General features: G+C 37.0%; 2 protein-coding genes across 3 annotated transcripts; both read left to right on the top strand.

The window, feature by feature from the left end:
• The first annotated feature begins 3,151 nt into the window (after nt 1-3,151).
• Nucleotides 3,152-9,065, top strand: LOC103711700 (putative glycerol-3-phosphate dehydrogenase [NAD(+)] 1, cytosolic). Of its 2 annotated transcripts, none has more exons than XM_089928011.1 (6): nt 3,152-3,622; nt 4,118-4,795; nt 5,627-5,848; nt 7,633-7,880; nt 8,032-8,171; nt 8,573-9,065. In XM_089928011.1, exons 2-6 carry the CDS (start codon nt 4,138-4,140, stop codon nt 8,694-8,696), a joined length of 1,392 nt encoding a protein of 463 aa, XP_089784137.1. In that variant the 5' UTR covers nt 3,152-3,622; nt 4,118-4,137; the 3' UTR covers nt 8,697-9,065. The 2 variants fall into 2 exon arrangements, with proteins under 2 accessions (XP_089784137.1, XP_089784138.1); XM_089928012.1 differs by having other exon boundaries at nt 4,110-4,795.
• Nucleotides 9,066-10,561: 1,496 nt separating this feature from the next.
• SFGH (S-formylglutathione hydrolase) lies at nt 10,562-17,907 on the top strand. Its single transcript, XM_008797941.6, has 7 exons — nt 10,562-10,760; nt 12,285-12,402; nt 13,760-13,807; nt 14,975-15,171; nt 15,272-15,370; nt 15,459-15,524; nt 17,509-17,907. The coding sequence occupies exons 1-7, from the start codon at nt 10,620-10,622 to the stop codon at nt 17,683-17,685; spliced, it is 846 nt and encodes a 281-aa protein (XP_008796163.2). The 5' UTR covers nt 10,562-10,619; the 3' UTR covers nt 17,686-17,907.
• The last annotated feature ends 428 nt before the right edge of the window (nt 17,908-18,335 follow it).

Raw genomic sequence — 18,335 nt, 5'->3', positions numbered from 1 at the left:
CATTGGAGGATATAGATTTTAGACAGATGGCGCACAGCTAGAGCCTGCTTGAGGCGCACGGCGTATACCGTTCTTGTGATCGGTAAGGCGTTGATAGGTGTAACGGGGTATAGTTGGAGCACCATGGTGTCGTCCTTGACTGTTGTTGGCCAGCAAGCAAAGCATGACGCGGTGACGTTATAATGTACAGCCATGTAGGCGGGCGCGGGCATGGTTTTCTTAAAATATATAAACATTTATGATGTTTGAAAGAATTTAAACAACTGAAAATTGTCTATATATATAAAAAATTACATGTTCATGTTCATCCCCAAGTTGCACAAGAAAAGCATAAAGAGTAAGCAAAAACAAACAAGAATAAAAAAACAAGATGTTCATGTTGGCTTCTTTCTTTTGCTGTCGGCCATGAACAAAATATATATGCATGGCTTCTTGGGTTTTCAAATTGTTATATAATCTTCATTTGTCTCGTGGCTGGTGTAATTCTTTTTCTTTTTGATCTTTATTTTTCAAGGCTAGCAGGCCAGTCACAACATGGGAAGAATCCCTCCTCAAACAGGCTCAATAAGGCTGCTAATCATACGGCCATAACTAAATCACCAGTTCATACAGCCCATAACCTCATCAATGGCTTGCGCAAATCTCGCTGAATCATTACACCATGACATTGACCCGACCGTACAGGGTACGCCGCCAATCACAGCCGCTTGTCCTGTGAGCTCCATTCATCAGGCATCTATCTCAATCTACAGCAACAGGCAGACAAGTGGATCAGAATAAACTGAAGCAGTTGGTTGGATGATTAAGTTGGTGGGCACATCTCATCAGTTATTGCAGAGGTCCCGTGCTTTGAATTTAACCAGATTTAATCCATGTGACAGAGAAATTTGATGCTAATATCCTCAATGTAGCTGGACTTCCAGCAAATTAGTAATTATATGCTATGTATAGAGTTGTAGAATAGAACATATGTTGATATCACATGAGACTATGGGATGTCAATGGAAGCCTGTCATTGTTTATTGAATTGCCTGTTCAACAGACAATGATGTGAAATGCTAAGACTGGACTGGAAGTAAACTACTATTCTGTTTGTTTTACCCAAGTGTTCTTTGTTTTTCTGTCACAATCTTCTAATCAAACCTTATTTGTCATTTTTGCACATACTTCATGCTAACAAATTTTATTTCTCTTTTTTTTGTTAAAGTTTTTTTTTATTCTGACTCCATCAGTTCTGAATACTCGCACAAAATTCTTTTCCTCTCCATTCTTTTCATGTCATCACAATAGACCACCTTGCTAACTCCAATGCTGACTTGCATTTTCCATTTCACAGATATCAATTTTTAGCTGTTGCTGTCACGATGGCCAGGTTGATATGTTAGTGATAGACATCAACATCATCAAACGCAAACAATGCTACTCAGAAGAGAGAAATCTCGTCTTTGAAGGAGAAATGCAGTCTTGAAATAATTTATGACAATTCTCCACCAGAAGGTCAAGGTTGGTTGTGCAATGCTGGCCAATATTGAATTGGGGGGTAGTCACATAAAGATTTGTAGTTAAAAGCAGTGTTCTGGAAGACCTTTTCACTTCGTTTCTTGTTTCAAATTTTTGTTTTTTTTTTTTCTTTTGAGAAATTTTTTTGGATATATTTCCAGATATTCAAATTGTCACAGTATCTGTACCAACTCCTAGATCTATATGAAAATATCAGATTGCCACAATATTTTCTCTTGGAGTGCTGCTGAAAACAAGCTTATCCTGTTGGAGACTCTTATGTACAGTCTACGAAATATAATTTCGAGCCAAGTAATAAAGAATGATGGCTAGAAAATACACTACTTAGCAAACGATTTTCATGGGACTGCATTGTTCCTTCGGTGACCCACATTAACAATAAAAGGGTCATGTGCTGTGCATTAGCCTCTACCAGCCAATATTTTTTTATGAAAATACTGGGAATTAGCAACAAAAGTTTGCTAGGACTAATCTCAAAAAGCAAGAAACAACTTAAAAACAATCCTTGATGCTTTTACCGGTTCCAGCGAAAGTTCTGCTTATGAGAGAGCTCATTGCAAGATGAGTTACTTGGCTACCAATGCGATTGTTGTTCTTTCAGATAGGATGCATCAAATTGTGTCAAAGCAAAGCTCCCTCTGCTATTGTTATAATGCAAGTGTTTAGAGTCCAACCATGGATGACAGACCATAAAGCCTTGATTATTGGGATCTTTCATAACAAATTTGAGTGTAAGCAATGAGTATGTGCCATGACATACCTCCATAACAAGTGAATACAAAATCCATCTTCTCAAAGCATTTATCCACTATGTCATCTTGGCACATTAAACTGAATCTAGATCCTTTTTAATTGAAGATGGCATAGAAGAGGTTTAGTTCTACATCATCGATTGTCTATATATCACAAAACAGCCGATCATTAAGCAAAAGCTACTTATTTCGGTAACACATCAATACTAGGCCCTACTCAATCATAATAGACCATTACCAATACATGACCAGTCTGTGATTTAAAACTGGATCTCTCCATTTCATCCCTAAATTTTGACACTAGACATAATAGAGATGGCCACCAAGGTGGTAGCCTAGTGGTACTCGGCAGCAATTCTAACCACAAGGTCCCAAGTTCGAATCGCTGCGGCGACGATTAAATTGTGGACCGGAGCTCACTACTTTGGCTACTGCTTGGACTTGTGGTGTAGGACCGCTCTTGAACCGCTAGTAGCCGAGGTGGTGTCGGATGTGACGTACTCACATGTGGGACTCGAGCCAGAGCTCAGAGGAGTAGCTGAGCCGGGCCCACAGGTGGGGAGGGTATGAGTAAAACCGGTCGGGGTGCCCAACACACGGCCATTTCTGCCCGCATCAAACATTCTCCTGGCGGGGCGGGGGTCCAGTGGGGGCTGCTACGCAGGGGTGGGCTTGTCCCTTCCTCCCCTCTACCCCTTTTTTTAGCAAAAAAAAAAAAACATAATAGAGATGAACATATTTGGTGTTCACTACTCAAAAAAAAAAAAAAAAAAAAAAAAAAGAAAAGAAAAAGAAAAAGGTGGTCATGCCATACTCCTACAATGCCATACTTTTGCCAGCTGCCATGTAGTCACAAAGAAACTCTTCCAAGGGCCCAATTCCAACAAACACTTCTCTTTGTGTGAGAGTGGCAACAACTCATTACAGCAGAGATGTCTTTCCTTCTCACAGCTGCGCCCAGAGCTCTCCAATTTATGGCCGTTGGAAAGGTAGCAACATCACCAGCCTTTAATGCCTCCATCCAACTCCAAAGTCCTAACAGCTTTCGTGAAACCCGCCCCAAAAGCGCAGCTCTTTCCCCTCCCTTCCCCAATGAAAGCTTCGGCTTCCAAGTCTCGAGTCCTGTTCCCATCCTTCCCCTGTCTCCAAGAGAGCTGGAAGGAGCCCCAACTGCCCATCTGTTGCTCAACTGCAATGCCGGCTTCTTGTCTTGTTACTGTGAGCTTTGGGCGAAAGAATTAGAGAAGTTCAAGTGGGGGTAGTGCAGGCTTTGGAGTCTCCGACACGAAAGCCGGGTGTTTTATTATTGTTTGGGGTAGATGACCAAAACTCTAACGGCAATCACAAAGGTAAGCTTTTAAGTTTACTTGTGGGCTTTTATATTTTGATTTGGTGAGCGCTTGAAGGTAGGTAGGAGAAATTTGAGTGTTTTGGAGTCGACCCGTTGGAGAAAGATTGGATTTTTGGCGAGGAATTTTATGGTACTGCTGCATAAAAAAGACGGGTTTGTGAGTGTTTGGGGACAGGTTATGCCATAGAGGAGGTGAGTTTTTTTGATGTTGAATTAAGGTTTTGTGGAATTCTGGGTGGTAGAAGAGGATTGAAGCGTGCTTTTCCTCCCCTTTTTACAACATTAGCGAAGGCTGAAGTAATTCTGATATCTAGATAGAAGTCAAAAAGCTGAGTCAATGAATTAGAGAACTAGGGTTTGCTGAAAGCTGTTAGATATAGAGAAACTTCAGCATTTGTATTGGATGAACCTTGTTTCTTTTTTTTTTTGCTGTGATCTAAAGAATTTGATTACTGAGAAAGTATAAGGAAGTCCAAATTTTGAAGTTTTTTAGTGTGTGGTGCTGGAAAGAAGATGGTTGGCAGCGTTGAAAGGGATCATGGTTCTCTTCACTGGAACGGATCTATTGACTGCTCCAGTGGTGCTGAAGAAAGGCTTGATGAGCTCCGTCGCCTTCTCGGCAAGTCCGATGGCGATCTGTTAAAGATTGTCGGCATAGGTGCTGGTGCCTGGGGCAGTGTGTTTGCTGCGCTCTTGCAAGATGCTTATGGTCATTTTCGTGAAAAGGTCCAGATTAGAATATGGAGAAGGGCCGGGAGATCGGTTGACAGGTCGACAGCAGAGCATCTATTTGAGGTAATCAACTCTAGGGAGGATGTTCTAAGGCGTTTGATACGACGGTGTGCATACTTGAAATATGTTGAAGCAAGGCTCGGGGATCGGACACTGTATGCAGATGAGATCTTGAGGGATGGTCTCTGCTTGAACATGATTGACACACCACTCTGCCCATTGAAGGTTGTGACCAATTTGCAGGAGGCAGTGTGGGATGCTGATATCGTAGTCAATGGTCTGCCTTCCACAGAGACCCATGAAGTGTTTAAGGAGATCAGTAGATACTGGAAGGAGAGAATTACTGCTCCACTTATAATCTCTCTGGCGAAGGGTATTGACGTAGGTTTAGATCCAGTCCCACGGGTAGTAACACCTACACAGATGATTAGATGTGCAAGTATGTTCTCTTTCCCCTTTCGACTGTTTTATGATTGCCATGTTATGGGTTTTGGATTTTTAGCTTCATCACTTGTTGAGTCCACAATTAATTGGAAGTAAGCAAGTTGTAACTGACAAGAATTAGCTAGAAAAGTATGAACTAGGCACAAATAGGTCTTCAATTGCTCAATGTATCTTCATTTGTCTCCTCTTATGGCTGTTCGTCTTTAACACAAACATATATTTGATTGTATAGAGAACCATGACATCTCAAAACACAAAATGTATATACCTACAAAACTTGACTTCGATGTTATTCTCAAATTTTTGATTTTGTATAATTTCAATATAATTTCTATACCTTCTCTCCAGACAGGAAAACTGAATATGATATCCATATATCTTAGCTTTCACTCCTTTTTCTTTTTTGAACCAAATGTTGGTGTTTCCACCTGTGCTTTCATATATTGTATTGTTGAATAAATTATAATTTTTCAATTGCGATTTCTTACTTGTTACCTGTGCTGTGAGTAAAAGAAGTAGATGACACCGTTTGTTTCAATATTTGGAAAACATAGTTGACCTTCACATTACCGTTCCTATTTGATGGTCATCTTGTTTTAGCAATCTCAAAATTTTTCTGTGTTTTTTCCATAGTAATATATCCATCACTAATTTTCTTTTAATACATAAATATCTCTTTAAACACCATCTGTTTATCATTGTTTTGATATTCTTTCCTTTACGGAAATAATGTTTCATATCTTGTAATTTTGAGATACTATCCCTATTTGGGTCTTTAGTTTGTTTTTCCCCTTATCTTTTCTAAGCTTGAATGTATGTCTGGCAGCTGGAGTTCCAGTTGAGAACATTCTTTATCTCGGGGGCCCAAACATTGCTTCAGAGATTTATAACAAGGAATATGCTAATGCTAGAATATGTGGATCTGATAAGTGGAGGAAACCTCTTGCTAAGTTTTTGAGGCAGCCACATTTCATTGTGTGGGATAATGGTGATCTCGTCACTCATGAAGTTATGGGTGGTCTGAAAAATGTATATGCCATTGGTGCTGGTAAGTTTAATATCTTGTTGATATTTCATCTTGTAAAAAAAAAAAACTATAGTATTCATATCTTTTATTGTTCTCTGGTGCATTATGGAGTCATGGAATAGATTATGGGAAGACATAATCTGCCGCTGTTAAGCAGAAGTAATTAAAAGAACCTATAAAATTATGCTTCAGCCCTATTTATTGCTACAGGAAGTGCTACTGCAACTAGTCATCTTTTATGCATTGCTAAATATAGGTTTTCAGAAGATAGGATTGGGGTTGTATTTTGACTCCCTATTAGTAAAGTTATCCTAGACAGTGTTTTGACTCCCTATAGTTTTCATATCTCTATTTTATCTGCAGTATCTCTCACCATCTGGTTCTTGGTAGAAGAAAAATAACAAAAGGTAAGTGAATGGTGAAGAGATGTTTTATATTTGGACTTAGAAGGTGAATATTTAATAATGACATTGATACACTGGATATGTGAATATACAGAAGCATGCACGTGCGTGCATCTATGGTGGTTCTCTGAAAGATTGCCAATCTATGGTGATTCTAGTGTAATGTGTGAAAGCCCCAAAAAGATTCCTGAATTCATATAGCTCCCATATTTTGTCCTGAACGAGCATTGAGCAGCTGTTATATTATTGTTGTGCATGAAATTATTGTAGACTCGTGTTTGTCAGTTTCAAACTTGTTCTAATTATAAATGTTATGGTTTTCAAAAGGATCACTTGAGTATGCAGTGAGATTGGATAAGTTTTGTGGTTAGTGATATTTAAATTCTCTTTACTTCCAAATTTAAGATGTTATAGAGTGAAAATGGGCTTATAAGACTGATGATGCACCGACACCAATGTTTAGAGTCACTGTGATAACTATACCTTTGTTTCATTCTATCTATTGTTAACAATGTGGAGCCAGAACAACCTGAATCATTAATAACTAGCTAAGATTAGGACTTTGGTCATATCGTGTGGATTATATGGATATATTCAGCAGTGCAGGTTCGCTGCTCGAATGATTATTTGTTTACGAAGCTGTTACTGATTGCCAAAAGGAAGGAATTCAAGGTCAGAAAGAATGGGGAGAGCCAGAAGAGGGAATTAATTTGCGGAACATGTCCATATTTATTAACGAGATGGATAGATTGGAGACCTAGATAAAATGTATATCAAAAAACAGTGGTTAGCCTCTATGCATGCATCCATGATGTCCACCAAAGAGAACTATTTTCTATTCTGTTGCATGCTACTCTTTTGTTTAGTCCTGTTACTTTGATCTAAGAGAAATTCGGCGAGTCATTTGTCTGGCATGGATTTATTGATTATTTTGCTATCATTAGGCTTATCGTAATATTGGGCTCCATCCAATCTATGAACTCTAACTATTAAAATTTTGCTCTAAAAATATACTCGTAAAATGTATGTGGTTCTTTCAGAACTAGTTCAACATTTCACTCCCATTTGGGTGAATCGGCTTGATCCCTGGGATTGGAACATGTTGTGAAACTTCTTGTGAATTTTCCTCTATTGTTCATATATTTTTCATTTCCACTTCTTAGTTTATGGAGTTAACTATGTTTGTAACTCGGTACTTTTTTGGTTATCGTAATGGTTAAGGCTCAAAAGATGATGGTATTACAGCACTATTCATGACTTTATGTTATTTCAGTGCTATTTAATATGGTTTTACACTTACTTTCTCATGACCGCTTCTTAATTAACCTATCCTATTGAGCATGCATGCTCTAATCTCTTCCTGGAATCATGCTTTATATGAGTTTGTTTTTATTTCTTCAGGGATGGTAGCAGCTCTGACAAATGAGAGTGCAACAAGCAAATCCGTGTACTTTGCACACTGCACTTCGGAAATGATATTTATTACTCATCTATTGGCAGAACAGCCAGAGAAACTTGCTGGTCCATTGCTAGCTGATACCTATGTAACTCTTTTAAAAGGTCGCAATGCATGGTATGGCCAAATGCTAGCAAAAGGGGAACTGAGCCCTGATATGGGTGATAGCATCAAGGGGAAAGGGATGATTCAGGTTAGCCTCACCTGAATTTGCTGAACTGGTGCTCAACCAAGGGACATATTTTACTTGTTTCAGTAAATTTGAATTAAGGTTCTGGTATGATTTATCTCTATTTTGTATCTATTCCCTCCTATGAACTCACATTATTCTGTCTGTCACTCAGGGCATCTCTGCAGTTGATGCTTTTTATGAGCTTCTCAGCCAGCCTAGCTTGAGTGTGTTGCATCCAGAAGAAAACAAGCCTGTTGCTCCAGTTGAGCTGTGCCCCATCCTCAAAACACTCCACAGAGTTCTAATAAAAAGGTCAGGTTCCATTCCCCCCCCACCCTGATCTCTTTTCAAGCCCTTGTTGTAGTTGAGAGGTTTTGTGAGCTTGCTTACATCAGCATTAACTTTATGTTTCTTGCCTCTAGCTTTTATGACTAAAAATGAAGGGAAACGTCTTTAGATTTCAACATGGGATACCAATATGATGTAAATTTTGATTGATTAATTGTCATGTGGGTTTATCCTGCTCTTTGCACCCTCATTGAGCTTGTAATGAGGGGAGCTGCACTGCTTCTTTTTCTACCAAGAATACATACAATCTAGAAATGATTGAATCAGATGGCTTTGTATTTTCATTAGGATCTGAATGACCATCAGGTTTCTTCTTTGAGTTGATCATCATTGCTTGACTTACATGATTGATTTGGGATCTGCAGGGAAGTTTCTACACAGGCCATTCTTCAAACATTAAGAGACGAAACCATGAACGATCCTCGTGAACGGATTGAGATTGCACAAAGCCATGCCTTCTACAGACCATCTCTTCTTGGCCAACTTTAATAGCATCAGTTGATCAAGGAATAAAAAATTGAAAACTGGTCCTCCTTGTTATTCTGTCAATATTAGTTTGATATGTGATGAGCTTGTTAGAGCTGGTAGTGCATATTTTATTCAGTTAATAAGGAATTCTTTGCCTGTCGCTCTGAACTATATTTAGGCGAGCTTGATTTACTTTCTATTTGTTATGTAAACAAGAAGGCATCCAATTGAAGCTCAAGACGATATCGAAATCCTATGCATCGTGTTTGCACAGATAGAAAGCTACTGCTGTTTGTAAGAGGAGAATTAATTTCTTTATTTATATCTAAGATGATGTACAAGGCCATGTGTGAAAATAGTTTCAGATCAATTGATGCCATCTCCTGGTAAGAATGACAAGTTTTGCCACTTGCTTCCTTGGTTCCACTTAAGACAATTTTGGTGCTATCAAAGAAATTCTCTTTATATAACCAAAGCAGGTAAATTTCACATGAGGAAACCAACTGATAGTAGCTTGGATTCTGCAGTTCGGTTTCCTGCTCTGTGCTCTCCATCCTTGATTCTTTTCTCCATGTCCCTCTGTCTGGACTCTGGAGTCATCCTTTTCAGCTCACAGTTGTGTATCAAGTAAAGAGCTTGCTCCACTGCCTTTCAAGCCATCTGATGCTTGCACCTGGATATTGTCTATGTTCTAGCTAGGTGGTATAGTAGCATTCAGATGGTTTAGCACTATCAAGTAGGCTGTGCTAGATATCAACATCCTGCTTTTGTGCCAAGATATTTAAGTTCATTTGCAAATAATGAAGTGGGAACCATCCCCAGTATTATCTATCACTTCCAAATGGTGGGGCAAGACTTTGAGACAATGGAGGAGTTGAAAGGAGTGCCGGGGAGAACCTAAGTTTGGGCTCAAGATGACACTGAAAAAAGGAGTAGCCAAGCAGTCCGACCGGCGGGATGCCGGTAAGTTCGCCGCTAGCAAAAGCAAGGTGTCGATAAAGGCCATTTTCTAGTTCAGAAATGCTTGAGCAACTTAAAAATAAAATCACATAAAAAAGATACTCAGGTGGTGGTGTGGTATTTTCTTTTTGAAGTGTGACATTTTAATGAAGTTTTGGTGCAAAATACCTGAGTGACCTTTTTATTAGTCACCATAGAATTGCTATTTTTTCATTAGAATGGGCTCCTATTAAAATTGTGATCGACCTCTATCTAAATAAAATATTATCAACTATTATAATAATTATAGCAACAATTATTTATCTGATTTTGTGCAATATAAAATTATTTATTATTAAAATAATGATTGCTATGATGCTATCGTAATAAAAATAATTAATAATAATATAAGAATAATAATGTTATTATTTAAATTAAATATTTTTAGTTATTTATTTTGCAAGAAAAGAGTAGTTGTTTTGGCACAGCGAGATGATTTTTTTTTTTCTAAATCTAAATGTAAAAAAAAATCATAGTCTAAATTTTAGACAAATGCATGTCAGATATTCAAAATATAAGAGTATTAGATTAATGTTCATCCTTTCATTTGAAATCTCTCGATATATTATTCTATAAAAAAATAATTTCTATCTTTTCCTACAAATAGTTAATAATTTTTAATGAAAAATTAGTTTATTCAAATCACAGGTCACTCAAAAAAAAAAAAAAAAATTTCTTCAGATCACATAAATATTTCTGGAGAAAAAATTGGTATAGAAATTCGAATTTTCTATTTTCTTGTGACCAACGGGCGTTATAATAAAAGTTTTAAAAAAAATCAAATAACAATCATCATTTAAATATTCGTTATTGTTGATGGTACGTATAAAGTCGGATCATCTCTCCCAACCTGTTACAAAGACCTATTCTCACCGGGTGGTCACCGGTATCACTCCCTGAGCCTTCTTATCTCTACTTTCCCTTATTCCTGATCCGAAGAGAGAGATGGAGAAGCCGACGGAGATCAGCAGTTACAAAATGTTCGGCGGCCATAACAAGCGGTACAAGCACTTCAGCCCGACACTGGGCTGCTCCATGATCTTCTCCATCTACTTCCCCCCTTCTTCTCCCTCACAAAAAATTCCGGTAAGCATCTCTTCGATTCCCCCATATTTTTTCCAGCTTTTGTTGTAATATTCTTCCATCCTTCTTTGTTTTGAACATTCGGGCTCTGGATTCCAGAGAGCAAAGGTAGATCGATCGCTGAGTCGATTCTCGGGAACGCAATGTCTATCGCTAGTACTGCTTTGATCATCTGATGCTTTAAGTCTATTTGGAATGCGTTGATTTTTCGATCGCCTGCTTGTTTCCATTTGTATGTATAAAAATGAGAAAATTTTGGGCTTAGCGCCTGATAATTGGTGGATAGATCGTAGTCTCTGCTGTCTCGCTTCACTCATGACCTGGATTTTCACAAATAAGGGAAGCAACACGCTTCTCGACTTCTTTAACAGGAAAAGGAAAGGAATTTTGGATTCTTTATTTATATGGGTGATGTCTTGATGAAGCATTGGGTGGCAAGAAAATGAGGAGGGAGCTGAACCCCGAGTAATGCAATAGGGCTTGTTAGATTTAACTGAGATGTTGTCTAGAAGTCAGGAAACAGCATGGAAGAATGATTTTGGTGGACTTTTTGTTGTCTGGTATGTAAGATCAAGATTTCTGGATTCTGAATTGATTTCGACAAATTGAACCATCCTTTTCTCACCATTTCATGGGTTGGTTCTCGGAGTCTCGCCTCTCCATTCGCTTCATATCTTTTAAGTAAATTAGGAAAATTTAGGTAATAAGAATACTAAGAGGGGTTTGCATGAGAACCTGAGGAGACCCAATTGACTTCTACCCTAGAAAGATTTTAACCAGTGATTTAAAAGGCGGCTGCGGTATGCGGTGGTCAAGGGTCTGCATAGTGCATGTGCAGTGTGGGGGATGCACATGTGGTTACTATTCTCTAACTATTAAAAATAAAATATAGTATATGGTAAATATAATAATAACAACAATAATGATAGTAATAATTTTTTGGATGGATAATAACAATTAGTAACTATAATAACTAAGAATTAGTGCTTATTTATTAGTATCCAATACCTAATAGCAAATAATTATAATATAATCAATTTTAATATTATCAATACCTGTATTAAGCCCGCCGGAAATGTACATCAAGCATAACCATCGGCTTAAACCCGCTTCACCTGCATGGGCCCAAATAAGAGTTGGCTGTATATGTGGCTCCAAAATGCTAAGCGAGCTCACATATCAAGCAGTATGATATGTAGCAGCCATATATGTAGCCATATGATGCTAATTGGATCACCTTCTTGGTCCATATACTGTATGATCACATATGTTAACCGCACATATGCGGGCGCATATGTTCTAAAACACTGTTTCTAACATTTACTTCTTGTTGATTTTTTTTTTTCTTTTTGCTACATGAAATTTGGGCTGTGCTCCATCTATCTTCTGGTTTTTAACACTGAATTGCTTGTCAAAGGAGAGCCAACAACATAGTTTGCTGCTTATAATACCATTTCCAGTTGAGCTGCTATTCAACCAAAGAATTGTTAAAGATGGATTTGACTAATGCTATCAATATCTTTGCAGGTTCTCTATTGGCTCTCTGGCCTTACATGTACAGATGAGAATTTTATCACTAAATCTGGAGCCCAGCGTGCAGCTTGCAGTGATGGTATTGCTTTAGTTGCTCCAGATACATCTCCAAGTAAGTCAATAGCAAGGTGGAAACAGCACCTGGCATCTCCAGATTAAGTACTAGCATTTTCTATTTCTTGTTTATTTTCTGGTATCAATAGTTATTATTCCTTTCTTATGTAGCTGACCAGTACTGATTGTTAGATGGCGTTGGGTCAACAAATGTAAGTGACAAGCCATGCTACATCTATTTGCCATTTAATCAGTATTTGATTTCGAAAAAACTTCAACAAGATCGTTGGAAACTGATCTGCAGTGTATTGCAATTTCAGTGGAAAACTGATTAAAGGAAGGTTTATGCCATATTGATGTATGTAGGGAAATTAGCATTTTAAACGTAGTATTACACAACAGTCTTACACTTGACAAAAGAAAAGTGAATACATTAATTACAGATTATAAGATATTGACTATTTGCATAAATTTGTAAATGGAAGTTCTATTGTATGTTTGAGGGTTCATTGCTGTATTTGTGTAAGCAAAAAATGCAAATTACAACCTTCATGTTTGGGGGAAAAAGGGTGAAAGGATATCAATTTCTTTAACTATCCAAACATATGTGAGCTTTATTAAATTGTTAGTGCAAACCGAAATTAGTGAGATCTAGTGTTTCTTTTACAAGCACCCTATTTTTTCACCTTTAATTTATCATGCTGTGAAATCTGAAAATTGAAGATTAAAAATACATTTTTGAATGATTCATGTTACATAGATATTACTATATGTAACTCCTAGTGCGTACTTAATTTACAAGAATATTTTCTTTTATTGTCTAGAAAATTTCATTTATGAAAAGATCTTTACATAACATGTATGTATCAAATTTGATAAAAAGTTCAAAATAAGTAACAAGATGTCTTGAAAGATGTTGGTTTTAGTAGGGCCATATTTGATCTGATTTTGCTTTTACTTGCATTGATCCTTGATAGTAAGAGATCTTAAATTTCTCCTAAATTAGTTTAGCTAAACTTGTTCTTTTGACAAATCAGGATTATATATTCAGAAAAGTTGTATTTCAGTGGAAATGAATTGCTTTTCAAGCAAAATGCATAAAACATCCTTAAAATGATACCTTCATAGTTTTTGACATGCTTTTCGTATCAATTCCATGACAAGCCAGAAGGTATCAATTGAAAGCCTGATACGTCTTACATGCTAGAAGTGCGTGCAAGTTTTAGTTGATGCATAATGTTGGCTAACATCTTATTCTTTTTTTCATAGTTTGTTGAGGTTCTTTCTTTTTAATCCTTATCCCTCCTCCGTAATTATTAGTTGTTAACATGTATTTTTTGCATATTGTCCTATTTAGCAATATATTTTTGAATCAGTGTCTTGCCGATTATATCTTATGCTTTTGTTCCATTCAGGAGGGCTAAATGTTGAAGGAGAGGCAGACAGCTGGGACTTTGGTGTAGGTATGAGTGGAAGCAATAGCACATCTCAGATCTTTAATTTTGAATATGATCTTTCATATCACCCAGTTTGCCAATGAATGTTCATTCTTTTGTAGGCTCACGTTCATGCGGTAATGATGTGTGCAAACCAAAATATTTGAAACAAGTTTTGTTAGAAGTCTTCTAATATGGTTTTATCTAAGTTGCATTTTCTGTGCAAAGTAAACATGTTTCAAATTAATTGATCCCTTGCAGCAAATGACGCTTTCCTTGAGCTACAGACTGTTTATCATATCTAGGACCTCTTGCATTTAATCTTTCACTGTTTTGAAAACCCCAAAAGTGCACATGCATGGAAGGATTTTATCATTTGGTATTGTAAATTATGATTTAAATCTGTTGATTCTATTTAATTTACTAATATAGTGATTTGAGATTATGATATGGCAGCACATGTTAAGAGCAAATACAGTCAGTTTTAGGTAAATACAGATAATTGTAATATCTGTTTTACTATGAAGTGAAGGACTAAAAAAGATGTGGTCACATATGGCTGCAAAAGTTTAATACATTTGTTGTCCTAAAAGAAGCTTTATGGGAATCTGGTTGTTTAATCATATGCAAGGTTTGAACACTGGGTTTGGTCAGGGCCGTCAAATTTCAGATTTGGCAGCTTCCATGGTAATTTCAGTTAAAAAAAACAAGAAAAGAAAAATGAAGAAAAGGTTAGGGAACTTTCAGTTTTTCGATGCCCAGCTATGGGATGCTTCATCAGGTTTTTGGGTTAATTAATAAGAATATCAAATATTCTGAATTTTTGCTGTCAGAATGTCATACGATTTTCAGTAAGTATTTTGTATATGATATTTGGAACCATGCAGGTTTGAAACTTGTCTTAATAGGTAGAGATGGGATAGAAGACTTGATAATTCTCTTATATTTTAGCTTTAGATATCCGACTCTTTGGTCGTCCGACCTCCTTTTCTTAAAAAAATAAAAAATTATGGGATTTTTGTGATCATTTCTGGCAAAGCTTATTTTTTATTACTTTAGTCTGGGAAGAATTAGATTAGGATATTTTTTCAAATTTGCTTCAGGGCCTATATTTATGATCAAGTCTGAAAAACATTTTGATAACCAAGTCTTGCGACCCCTTATGTCATTGTAACTTCCTTTCTTCATGACTAGGAGCTGGATTCTATCTAAATGCCACTGAGCAGAAATGGAAAAATTGGCTTATGTATGACTATGTTGTCAAGGAGTTACCAAAAGTTTTGAGCAAAAATTTTGAACAGCTTGATATGTCACGGGTATCCATTTCTGGGCATTCAATGGGTGGCCATGGAGCATTGACGATCTACCTGAAAAACCCTGACAAGTACAAGGTATTTGTTGAGTTGATTTTCTGGTTAAAAAAATGCAACTGTATGTTACAAATTATTCTTTCTGAATCTTTGAATAAGAATGTCTCTACATGATTTTCAGTCAGTATCTGCTTTTGCACCAATTACCAATCCCATGAACTGTCCTTGGGGTCAGAAGGCTTTCTCAAACTATTTGGGCAGCAATAGATCAGACTGGGAGGTAAGCTTTCCATGATATGATTCTCATATTATTATCTGTAGATTTGCTGACATAATCTGCCTAAAGGTTTTTAATTTATCATTTGCAGGAATATGATGCGACCTGCCTGATTAGAAAGTGCAACAAGGTTTCAGCTCCAATCCTAATTGATCAGGTAGGACATGATTTTTCTTTTACTGATTTTCAATGGAATAGTTTGGGCATTTAACTCAACATGAATGGATGATAATTAAGTTTGCCTATTCAAAAATTTTCTTGTTTGTAACATTTAGATACTTCAGTACTTGTTGCTTGTAAATTCAGGGTTATTGGAGCCAAAGGCTCATCCTATTGATTTATATTTTTAATAACACATATGAATTTTCAAAGTTTGGAGATACACTTTTTTTTCCGCTCAGTCTTGCTAATAGCCTTACGTTTTTTTTTAGAGGTATAGATAACTAGTGTAAAATTATTTAAGAGACCAGATTTAGAAATCAAATCTTAAATTCATCTGTTATTTATTAATTAGAAAATAATATTGTTACTAGACTAGGTTGGATTCTGGTTAGCTTACAAAAGTTGTTGATCGTTTGACTAAATTTTACCACTACCACAAAATTACTTGGAGGTGCAGCTATCTATTTCCTTCAAACCTTTCATTTCAATGCTGTATGACAAGGTGCAGGTATGCAGCATAACTTGTAGTTGATTGGAAAGTACTGAAAGGGGAGCATGATCCCTAGTTTGTTTGCTTAAGTCTGAAGCTTTTCAAACATGGTTAGTTTCCAAAATGATGGCCTTTGGGTGCTTTATTGTAGGAAGAAAGCTTCCACTGCATGTGAAAACTAAAAGAAATAATTAAAATTGCGAAAAGCATGAACCAACAACACCAGGACAACTTGGAAAAGGTGCGTTAAAGGAAGAAATCATGAGAATAGTACTTAGGACTTATGCAGGGAGGAAAATTTTAAACTTAAAATGTCTTGAATAATAGATGGTTGATCTGAAAATAAGGCAAGGGGAGGAAATACAAGATGGTGCATAAGTGACAGGGGATCAAGGAGAAGCTGGAAGGAATACGGAACCACGGGACTCAATAAATTAGTGAATTCATAGTGACACTGTTGCAAAAAATCGTGTCGCAAAATTGGTATCAGAAACCATACTGGTAAGTTACCTGTTTGGTAGAGTAGGGTATGCAACTCGTATTGAGAGCGGCTTCCAACATTTCATTCTTTCTCCTAGCCATGGTACTGCCTGAAACCGGGCAGTACAGATTGGTGCTAAGTGGTGCCAAATGGTTCCACTTGGTTCGGACTAGTATAGATCGGTTCGACTTATATACGAAACCGAACCTTAGTATCTTACTAGTATGGTACAGTATGGTATGGTCAGGATGGTATGAGGCAATACGGCAAACTAGCATAAACATACCACCCCATACAAGGCCTATATCATGGTACATACTATGTCGTAGCCCCTGTATCAACAAATTTTAAGTTGATATAGGGGCGTTAGGGGCGTACCATGATATCTACTGTAATAATGCATATGTACTGTGGTAATTCAAACCTTGTCATAGACCAAATCAAAGGTTAGCATGATCACCATGAGGTTGAAGGAACAAGGAACCTGCATCAAAAGGTGCCAACTTGCTTGGAAGGAAAAGGAGAAAAGAAGCCACTCACTGGGTATAAGTGTACTCGACTATTTTACAGGTATGCTCTGCAAGTCCAAACATGCAAATGTAGCATCTAATGTTTTAAACTGCTAAGAGACCCACAGTATCAACTGTCAAATTCTTCTCTTTTTTCTTGCAATTGATCCTTTTTAGGATAATTCACCACAATTGTTTCAACTGTGCCTCTTCTTCTTCTTCTTCTTCTTTTAGATAACTAGGACGGGAAACACAGCAGAAATCAGGTGAGGTTTCTTCATTGTAGAGTGAATCTCATTTCTTATGTGCTGATGGTTTGGCACCTCATCTATGATGAAAATGATGAGAGATACTACAATTGAACTTGTGATTCCATGACCACATTCTTTTCCTCTAGATGATTCTGTAAAACATGACAGTATGAACTCTAAACGTCTTGTTCTCCATTATAATTGGCTTATGCCTCTCCAATTGATGACAATGTTTTTACGGTGGACAGGGGGAGGATGATAAATTCCTACATGATCAGCTTCTGCCCCGCAACTTTGAGGAGGCCTGCAAGAGTGTAAATGCTCCACTGATTCTCCGACTGCAGCCTGGCTATGACCATTCGTACTATTTCATCGCAACCTTCATTGATGATCACATTCACCACCATGCCCAAGCTCTAAAATGACCATGATTCCATAATCACAAAGTTCTCCCTATACCTTACAAGCCCTTGTGGAATGTGGAGGATGTAGTCATGGTGGATCTGTCATATTTGTTTGTCGACTGCCCCTTTTTTAATTATCTAGTTACCATGAACTAGAAGTTCTATCTTGTATTAATTTTCAGCACACTCTTTTTCTCTCTGTTTAGAACATATATATGAGTGCAAATTGTGGAAATTTTTCAATGAGCTCTGAATCTGCTCGTGTTGAAGCAGGGTAATATGTTCCTTAAATTCTTATTCTGCTGAGACATTACGGAAATGGTTAAAAAATAATGGTCTTCAACATGACCAGATCTGCTGTCACCATGGATATAAGGTGCATGCTTTCATGTTATAATGGTTGTTATATGTTTCGAGTTAGCTTGACCAATAATAATTTTCAAATGCAGATATGCTTATCAGTTTTAGAAGTTTCATTTTATTCTATGGCATGGGACACAGTCAAGTGATGCCGTTTCTTACCATTATTTCTTGTTATGATGAGTGTCACAATGTTATCACAACTAATCTATGGAGTATCTTTGTACCATACTAGTTTTTTTTTTTTTTTTTTTGAAGTAAAAGGAGGTCAAAGGACCACCAATTATTTATTGAAAAATATGAAAGAATTA

The sequence above is a fragment of the Phoenix dactylifera genome, chromosome 17 (assembly GCF_051530095.1).
Source record: "Phoenix dactylifera cultivar Ajwa chromosome 17, Ajwa_hap1_PhDact_Kaust_v1.1, whole genome shotgun sequence".
Lineage (NCBI taxonomy): Eukaryota > Viridiplantae > Streptophyta > Magnoliopsida > Arecales > Arecaceae > Phoenix > Phoenix dactylifera.
Note: the sequence above shows the minus strand (reverse complement) of the source record. Positions and strands in the feature narration are given on the sequence as shown.